Source organism: Ambystoma mexicanum, chromosome 4p, assembly GCF_040938575.1.
Source record: "Ambystoma mexicanum isolate Mex_15411 chromosome 4p, UKY_AmexF1_1, whole genome shotgun sequence".
In the NCBI taxonomy this organism is placed as follows: Eukaryota; Metazoa; Chordata; class Amphibia; order Caudata; family Ambystomatidae; genus Ambystoma; species Ambystoma mexicanum.
In genome coordinates this window covers 210,256,396-210,266,548 of record NC_090927.1, presented here as the reverse complement: position 1 = coordinate 210,266,548, position 10,153 = coordinate 210,256,396, and the positions used below count along the sequence as shown (strand labels likewise).

The window sequence follows — 10,153 nt, the reverse complement described above, 5'->3', positions numbered from 1 at the left end:
CGTTTTCTGGTGAACGCTAGTAGTATTAACTTCATTAAATAATTGCCACGCTGAGCCAGAAAATGACTTGAGCAATTAAAATTCCAGGCAAAGTATTAGATCATTTGCGTTGGTGAAACATCATTCAATCTCGCCATTATTTTAAAAGCAACTCCTGACACGTGTTCCTCTCACTGGAAGTGAATAGCTCAGTCCGTGTATTAACAAGTCACCAAGTACAGGCAGCCAAAACTGCCCAAAGATTAAAATGCCATATAATTGAGGAAAAACATAAAAATAATATCTTGGAAACGCTCACAGTTTAGGGGCCACTGCTTTCCAGGAAGAAGCACAGTCCACACATAATGGTGTATTTCACTGCTCAAGTGACAGTTCGGGTAACTTAGAGCATCACTGCGTATCTTCTGTTTTGGGGCACCGTATGCCTTTGGACAGTTTAGTTTTACTAATGGGCTTTGTGCAGGGCAGTCACAAGCAGTGGATGCCATTCAACCCCACTAGAGGTTGGAACATAAACCATCACAAAGCGTGTGAAGGAGGAGTGGTATCAGACCCCCAGAGGCGAATTGAAACATGACAGTTTAAGGAATACATCAATATAAAACCACACACTTTATTTTGGAGAATGGTGCAAGAAATGTGAGTAGAAGCAAATGAGAAAGCATATTAGCTAAAAACAGATCACTTGTTTTTTGGAGACTTCTTTTTTCCTGGTTTCTGTGCAATTTCGGTGTTGGCTGGTGTCTCCACTGAGACCGGCGGAGGATACTCAGGTGGCGGCTTGAGGGTCTTTTTCCTGAGGCGCAGTTCAAGGATTTCAAAAGCGGTCTGTACTTCTTCCTCAAAAATCTCTTTAATTATTTTTACTTGCCTTCCAATTGCTTCTTTCACAATTGTTTCCAGGAGCTGAAAGAGACACAGCTACGGTCTTAACACTTGTTTGTAAGCAAAAACATCAGTTCCAATATGTCTAAAATTTGATCTCAACGTTTTATTCAGGATAATGAAGTCATGGTGCAACCAACAATTAAATATATTCCTGCCCCCTCTATCTTTCACGTCTCTCCTTAATTTCTAATCCTTCTTGTCATTCAATTCTGGCTCTCGTTCTTTCCCCCCGCCTCTCCCTCCCCATTTCGCCCAGATCTATTGCAGCTACATTAGTGATGAACTCCAAGGAGGGTTACGTTTAGGGGACAGGCATACTCGGACCCAGTCTCAATGTTCTGGGGGAGCGTCAATCATGTTTAAACGTGTTGTGAGAAGTATCACATGTGATTGCTGAAGTTCAGGTGGAACGGCATATAACCATGAAGACCAATAAGGGCGACAGTGTGCACATGCAGCGTACACCATGACTGAGTACATGTTCATGGTACTTATTATACTCTTTGGACATTATTGGCGGATGGTTTTCCAATGGGATTGGGCTATTAAAAAACATTTCTGTGAATCAGGCACTTGGTATCTAATCAGCTCTGTCCTCTCATCTTCTCACCACTAAGTGTGGGCTAAATTACTGATGCCGAAAATTAATTGGCAGAATTGTCCAACAATAACGATCAGCTGGCAGCGCAGATTTCTACCTTTTCCATCACATCCTTTGGTGGTTTTCTTCCTCCATGGGAATTTAGTTTTTGTGGTGTGGGCTGCCTGCAGGGTATGGTCACGGGTGGGCTGCCTCCGGGGTATGGTCCCGGGTGATGAGGATGTCCCTTGTGGTGTGGGCTGCCTGCGAGGTATGGTCAAGGGTGGGCTGCCTCTGAGGTATGGTTAGGGGTAATGGGGGGTCCTTTGTGATGTGGGCTGCCTGCGGGGTATGGTCTCAGGTGTTGTGGGGTCCCTCGCGGTGCGGGCTGCCTGCGGGGTATGGTTAGGGGTGATGGGGGGGTCCCTTGTGGTGTGGGCTGCCTGCAGGGTATGGTCAGTGGTGATGGGGTATCCCTTGTGGTGTGGGCTGCCGGCAGGGTATGGTCAGGGGCGATGGGCGTCCCTTGTAGTGTGGGCTGCCTGCGGGGTGTGTTCGCGGCTGATAGCAGCACGCGTTGGACTTTCCACATGATTTGGCTAGCGCGATTGGGGTACACAATTTTGCAGGTGTATGCGCAGCCCTTTAGACGCGATTTGGCTGGCGCCAGCGGGGTACGCAATTTCGCGGTGGTACGCGAGGGCCTCTCCACGCAATTTGGCTGGCCCGTGCAGGGTATTCAATTTCGCGGGTGTACGCGAGGGCCTTTCCACCCGATTTGGCTGGCGCAAGCGGGGTACATGATTTTGCAGGTGTACGCGAGAGTCTTTCCACGCGATTTGGCTGGCGCGAGCGGAGTATGCGATTTTGCGGGGGTACGCTAGAGCCTTTCCACACGATTTGGCTGGCGCGAGCGGGGTATGCGATTTTGCAGAGGTATGCGAGGGCCTTTCCACACGATTTGGCTGGTGCGAACGGGGTACGTGAGGGCCTTTCCTCGCGATTTGGCTGGCGCGAGCAGGGTGTGCGATTTTGCGGGTGTGTGCGAGGGCCTTTCCACACGATTTGGCTGGTCCGAGCGGGGTACGCGATTTTGCAGGTGTACGTGAGGGCCTTTCCATGCGGGGGGTACGCTCAGATTTTTCGCGCGATTACGATGGAGGGGGCTGTGTGCTGGGCCACGGATGGCATGGGGCCTTGCACTGTATTGTGCATTTCAATGGTCTTTTGGCTGCGCACAAGGGCGTGTTGGGGGCGTAACTGGTGCTGCTGGATGTTCAATGCCCACAGCTAGTAATGGCTCAGGAAATCCATGAATACGCGGTGCGCACAATTGCTGCTTTGCGGCACAACTAGTGCACGCTCCTTCTCTGCACGTGGCGCTTGCGCTGCTTCTGTGCTGGATAATCTCCAAAGTCCCGAGGGACAAGGAGCGACACGATAAGGAGAGAAATGATCGAGCAAGCACATCTCTAGACATAAGGAGAGAAATAAAGAGATGGAAAGGAGATAAGGATAAAACTGATGAGATAGCACTCTTACAGAACAAATGGTTGGGAGGTCAGATTCTACTAAAACTTGATTGAAGATATAAGACAAAGGTGAGATCAAGACGAAGAAGACAGAAAAGCCAACGAGAGGGAGGAATGATTGAAAGATGAAGGAGCGAAAAGAAAAGACAGACAAAGACAAGAACAGTTATATCAAGATGAGCAAGCTAAAAAACAAGAGAGAGCAGAATAGCAAAGAAAATGTGATAATAAAAGGAGAACAGTTGATGGACAGGAAATGCTAGAAAGAAAAAGAATAGAAGATGAACAGAAAAGGATAAGCGAGAAAAGAATACAAAGACAAAGAGATGAGGAAATACGAAGGGCATATGAGCAAAGGGATATGAAAAAGAAAGAGGAAGATAGAGTAAGAGAAGAAGCGAGAAAGCGCAGAGAAGTTGATGATGACATGGAACGTAAAAAAAGGCAGAGAGCATGCGACTTGAGTATTTGGAAAGGGAAGTAAGAAATCCCAATCCACGGGTAGCATGGGAAGATATAGAGGAATTCTTTCCCGAGTCTGAGTCATTACCAGGTATGTCTAGAGTAAATCTAGAAGAAAGAGTTTGACTCACGAAGCATTGAGGACACGATTGATACGGTATACCATGAAATGCAAGCCCAGAAAGAATCACAAGGGAAAGGAAACAATGATCATCTCGAGAGCACTCAGTTGTATGACACAGAGGAAGCCTCCTGTAGTGCGAGACATCAAAAGCTGTCTTTAGACAGACTAGCCTTAAATAGAGATGATGATGAGAGAAGTTGCACGAGTTGGGCAGAAGAAGTATCGAGGGAAAAGAGAAATGATATATGTGGTCCAGAGGGGTGTTCACCTATGGATAAGGGAGTAAGATGGTCAGATTCAGAAATACCTATGTCTAAGGCACCACAGCAACTGACACAGTCAGATCGACATAAGAGGCAACCCCGTGGTCAGAGGGGGTAGCCCCCGTCTTATGTAAGCAGGTTAAGATCATTGCCAGGTAGACGGCGATGTGAGAATATTACTCCAGCGGTAGATAGACAAATGATGAGTGATGAGAATGAGTTTGGAGCATCACAGTTCCCCTTGTTGGAAAAGGGAGGGGCCAGGTCATAATATATACCATGGCCACAGATGGACAGAGAAAATTTAAAATGTAAACTCCCAAATTTAACTTCCAGAGCAGGTTACCCTGGTTGGACTACAGTAAATACTGCGCACGATGGAGCACCGTTTAATAACTGTAGAACAGCGATTTGGAAAGTGCTTCGAGTGCTATATCCGGACACATCTGATATGGGAACTATAATGACGAGAAAAATGAAGGAAGGAGAGGACCAGTTGCTTTACATTCAAAGTTTTCAAGGCGCATGGGCGCTTGAAACACGTGAGGCTTGGGGGAAGTCCATACCTGTATTTTATCATATATTATGCCAAGGGCTGCCAGAGCAGGTACAGAAACAGCTCAAGAGCTCAAGAAATTAGTGGAGATTGAACCCAAACCATGGTCGTAAATCCAGTTAACCATTGCACATTATTGCAGACTCCTGCAGGAAAAGAAGCGTAAAAAAGGACGATGCACGAAAAGGTGAAGAAGCAAAATTAGTTAAAAAAAAGCTATCCAAGTATGCCATTGAAGGGGCAATGTTAACTAACATAGGCGGATCAAATTCTCAGCAGGCAGTGTACATGCCACAAGTAAATAACCAAAGACAGTTTAATCAGACAAATAATGGATATGCTCCACAAGGAAGGGGATATCGAGGAAGAGGTTGGAAATCTAATCAAGGGTATTGGCAGAATAAACAGGCAGGGTTCCAGAATATGCAAAATGGTATTCAGAACATGCACTATGGGCAGATGGGGAGACAGCCGCTTGTATGTTGGACATGTGGAATGATAGGGCACATAGCTCATACGTGTAGAAGCCAAGGGATGGTACAGAATGATTAATTTTCAAGACAGGGAATGCCAAATCCACCTGCATATTCGCAGCAGGGCGGAAATGGATTTGTGCAAGATTAAACAGTGCAGCAGCAAGAGCCGAGAGTGCCGCACGGCTTGCAATCACACCAAGTAACATATAATCAACCGCAAGGACAATCGCAGCAATCGCCTATGCAACTTCAGCAGAACACGAACACAGAACCGTCTATGACAAGGAGAATAGGAGGTGTTACTGTTGATGGAGGAAATCTATTCACGGGTGCTGGAGTGAGACTGTACCCCGAAATGGAGTGAGACTGTATCCGAAATAGGACAGCTCACTGGGAGACTTATGTGTTCAGTCCTATCTATTACACCAAATTCACATGAGGAACCAAGGGTAGATGTAATTATAGGCGGCAAAGCTTTTTCCTTCTTAGTGGACACGGGTGCAACGCGCTCGTGCATATGTGAGGGTACATTTTCAATGTCTGGTGATGTGATTAATACTCAGGGCTTTACAGGAGCAATGACTTTACAAAAGAATTACCAATCTCCATAGGAGAATGTGATATGACAGAGCCACTGCTTTATTCGAGGCAAACACCTGTCAACATATTAGGACGAGATTTAATGACGAAAATGAATATGACCATTTTGTTTACAGACAATGGCATAGTATGCTCAACACCGGGAATGCACTATTTAAATGTGTGCGAAATGATCAGGGCATATTCAGGGCAAGTAGCACCTAGAGCGATACCGTTGGAACCCGAAGTGTTCCATTATGGGATACGTGTTTTGTTAACATGGATGCCAGGTCTAGTAGGCAGAACCATGAGAATACCAGATGAGTTTCTATTTAGACCTCAGATACCCATGGACGAAGAGGAGGAGCAAATGTTCCCCTTAGACATAGAAGCAGCTATAGTCCAAGGAAATATGGCATTGCTTGATGCAGCTGATGATAAAGGTAGACAATGGAGTTCAATAATTGCCATTGAGGAAGGTTGCAGAGTGTCTGACGTCACTGATGAGGACTTGTTTGGAGATGATATATCTGACGATTTTGTGATATTTGAAAGATGCATTACTTATTGGGTAAAGGCGATCAAGAGAGAAGTCCCGCAGAGAATGATGCTAGCAAAGAAGCTTCCTGAATATTTTGATGAAGATGATGAATATATGGCAAAAGTGCAAATTTCATTATGGACTACTGGCTCTATGACGTAGGTTTACTGAAAGGAGTTAGGGAAGTGAAGATTAAATTGAAACCAGGAGCAATTTTACCTCAAGCACGACAATACCTCATGTCTAGAGAGGCAGATGAAGGCATTTTTAAGACAATGTCCACCATGATGGACCAAGGTATTTTAGTGACGTCAGAGTAACGATGTAATACATCGATTTACCCAATGAAAAAAGGGAAGGTCGGTGTTGAAGGCTAGTGCAAGACCTTCACCCAATAAACCAAATTGTAGAGGCTGAGTTCCCTCTAGTCCCTAATTCATCTACAATTTTTTGTAATATAGCTGTTGATACACGATATTACACAGTGATTGATTTGAAAAATGCGTTTTTCTCAATCCCATTGCACAAAGACTCACAAGATTTGACATTTTTTACTTTTAGACAAGTGTGATTAAAAAACACAAGGCTGCCTCAGGAGTACTGTGAGTCCCACACAGCACAGCACTCTCTAAAGCAATATTGCTCCATACGTAGATGACATTTTAGTTTGCAGAACCACAGAGGAAGAGTGCAGAAGCGATTCTGTTCAGATGTATCACGACCTTAACCCCAAACGATGGGACTCGGGCACCATGGCCCCGTCACAGTACTTTAACAGGGCCAGAAAGGCCCACTTCGGCCCGTTGCAGGTGCCTTGGACGCAATCCTGGCGCTGTTGGCACCAGGCTCAGTTGGCAAGCATGGATTCCAATGGATAATGGGTGAACATGGCTGTCCCCACAAGGATCATCGGGGAACTGCAACACGCGGTCTAGCCTCAGGGCGGGGCCACCCCAAAGGCACCTGGGATACCTGCCGGGTATTTAAACCACAACGACCCGAGGCACGTGCTTTGCGTTATTCTGCTCTTGCAGCGTGACATTCACCGGGTCCTGCTCTGCATCCTGGCCTACACGGGCGAGAAACTTCACGAACACTGCCATCCTTACCTGTTCAGCTCCAGCTCTCCCATCCAGTCGGAGCCTTCGGGGGCTCTCCATCCTCCTTCTGCTACCCTCCTAGGAAAATAGAGAGAAGAATCAGAAGCTACTTACTCAGCTCTCCTGGAAGGCCTCTGCCATTCCGAACATCATCCTCTGCGTTTGGTCCCCATCTATTGCCGCTTCCAGGAATCCTCCGCGACCTGTAAAGAACAGCAGCACAAGTCAGACCACTTGCAAGGACGCTTTCTGCGCCGCATCTAGCTCATCCTTACCTTTTCGAACTCAGCCGTCAGCCTCAGCTCGCTCCATCCGCCCCTGCAAGACAGGAGAAGAAGGTTATTGGAGCATTCACCCATACAGACATTATTCCAAAATCTCTAAAAAGACTTACCTGAAAAAGACTTACCTGAAAAGTGGAGTCACAGCCAGTCCGGACTCTGGGCAATCACCAGTGAAGTAACTTGGCGACCAAGCCAACAACGACCCACCCCTGCCCAGTACGGCAGGACGGAGAGCACAACATTCCGAAAATCAAGGTGAGAGAAGTCCCAAGGGGAGAACGCAAGGAGATCACGGGGAGGTGGGTGTCTCGAGGGAAGGAGAAGTTGCTAAAATCCACCTCCTGTCTCTTAGAACGTATTCCTGGCAGAAAGAACCGCGGGGAAGGTGCAGTGTACCCAGAAGCATCCCAGACCAGTCGAGAGGCGCCCCTGTGGATGCAAGGTGAGCGTTACAAGATGATGATTATACTTGCTGACAAAGGATATAAGGTTGACAAGGAAAAGTTACAATATTGCCAACAATACATAGGCCAATTGATTTCACATGAGGCAAAGAAGGTCACCCGTGAAAGAGCTCAGGCCATTTTAAAAACAGCCAACCCACACACGATAAAACAAATGCAGAGTTTTCTAGAACTATGTAATTATGTCAAAGCATGGGTCTTTGACTACAGGTCATATATGAGGCCCCTTTTACAGGCCTTGAAAGAAAAAATCGGGTGGACTGAGACAATGGAAGAAGGGTTTGATGAATTGAAAAAAGCAATCTGCACAGCCCCAGTTCTAGGGGTCCTCAATTATGCAGAGGAATTATTTTTATTCTCGCATACAGATGGTACCTTTATGACAGTAGTTCTCACACAGAGAACCACGCTGGGGTACAAGCCCCTTGCACATTACAGTGGAATTCTGGACCCAGTAATGAGAGGTCATTTTTCATGCGAACAAGGTTTGGCAGCTGCCACATTCACCATAGAAAAGGCTACAAGCATAGTGATGAAACACTCCATGACATTATTTGTTGAACATGCATTATTTGACATTTTAGAAAAACCAAAAGGCACGTTGACTACTCAAAGGGCTTCTGCCTATGAGGTAATCAAATCAACTCCAGCAATTAAAATAGTTTGATGCAAAATAGTGAATAGTAAATCCAGCCATGTTTATAGCTGAGCCAATTACTGAAGGAGAGCCTATACACGTCTGTGCAAACTATGAATAATTCTGTGATGAGCTCCCTAGAGTAAAAGAGAATGCACTCGCAGGGGGAGAGATTTTCTTCATTGACGGGTCTTTGAGAATCTATCAGAATAATGGGCAAAGATATACAGGCACCGCGGGAGTGAAAGATTTGGCAAATGGAAAATTTTGAGTGCTTGTGAGTACTCGATTGCCATCTCATTATTCAGCACAAGCTACAGAGTTATTGGTGTTGATACTCGCAATTGAGTATCACGCAGACCAGGAAGTAACAGTGTACAGTGACTCTGCCTATGTGACGTCGATGGAAGACACAGGATTAGCGCAATGGAAAAGGAGGGGCTAATTTTGAGCGGACGGCACGCCAGTGCAGCACGCAGCCTTATTGGATAGGCTCATTAAGGCACTACAACTCCTGGTGGGCATAGCAGTCGTTAAATGCGCAGCTCACGTGAAAGGGACAGATTTTATCTTGCGCGGAAATCAAGCAGCAGATGCTGAAGCCAAGTGCATAGCAAATACAGATATAGGGATGATGAATATCGAAACCATTAATGTGAATGAAAGGATGACTGTGATGATGAGTGTGGATGAGGGATACAATCATATGTCTAAAACGCAAATAGTGGAGCTTCAAGGAGAGGCACCGCAAGAGGAAAAGAACTTGTGGAAGCGAAGAGGGTGTTCTTTAAACCCCTCTGAAGCATTGTGGCGAAAAGACAGCACTGGTAAACCAGTGATGCCTATAGCCTTATTAAGGGTGGCTCTATAACAGCTACACTATCCAGCACATAAAACTAGGGAGAATCTTGCTGTAACCATTGCTGAGGATTGGTTTGCACCGAATCTAATGGAAAATGTTGCATTTTTTATGGTAAATTGTATTGTTTGCCAACAATTCACGGCTGGGCATACACTGCGCACAGTGAGGGAAGTCATCCTAAGATCTAATGGACCTTTTCAGCACTTGCATATAGACGATGTCGACATGATACAGGTTTGTACTGGATACAGATACCTATTAGTAGTAGTATGTCATTTCTCTAGATGGATAGAGGCAGGCCCATGCATGCACCCAGACTGTACCTGTGCAGCCAAGTTCTTAGTGTGTGAAGTAATGAGATCAGATAATGAACCTCAATTTGTTAATACAGTTTTTGAGCAGATCACCTCGTTGCTTGGTATAAAACACAAGTTCTCTTCGGCTTATCATCCGCAAGAAAATGGTATCTGTGAAAAGCTCAATGGCCTGTTAAAAGAAAGAATAGCTAAGTTGAATTGTATGCATTGAGGAACCAACCAGGTTCTGACCACCATCTTACGCCGCACAGAATTGTGACAGGAAGGCGAATGAGAATACCTTTAATGCCTCCATCCCGAGTTAGAAGTGATGCTCAGTCAACGTCAGAAATCTTAGGACTTGGAATTTCAAAACTATTACTGTTTAACATCCCGTTTTTCTGTGATTTCAGGACAGTTGCAGAGACGAGGGTGTAAGGCAGTACAGAACACCGAAGGAGATGCTTTGACAACCCAAACTCCTGAATTTCTTCATCCAAAAATCTACC

General features: G+C 45.7%; 1 protein-coding gene across 1 annotated transcript in view; it reads right to left on the bottom strand.

The window, feature by feature from the left end:
* Positions 1 to 581: 581 nt before the first annotated feature.
* Positions 582 to 10,153, bottom strand: part of C4PH8orf74 (chromosome 4p C8orf74 homolog) — a 334,059-nt gene continuing 324,487 nt past the window's right edge. The window contains exon 4 of the mRNA XM_069604999.1: positions 582 to 906. Within this exon, the coding sequence (XP_069461100.1) occupies positions 682 to 906 (225 nt within the window). The 3' untranslated portion in view covers positions 582 to 681. The remainder of the gene's footprint in view (positions 907 to 10,153) is intronic.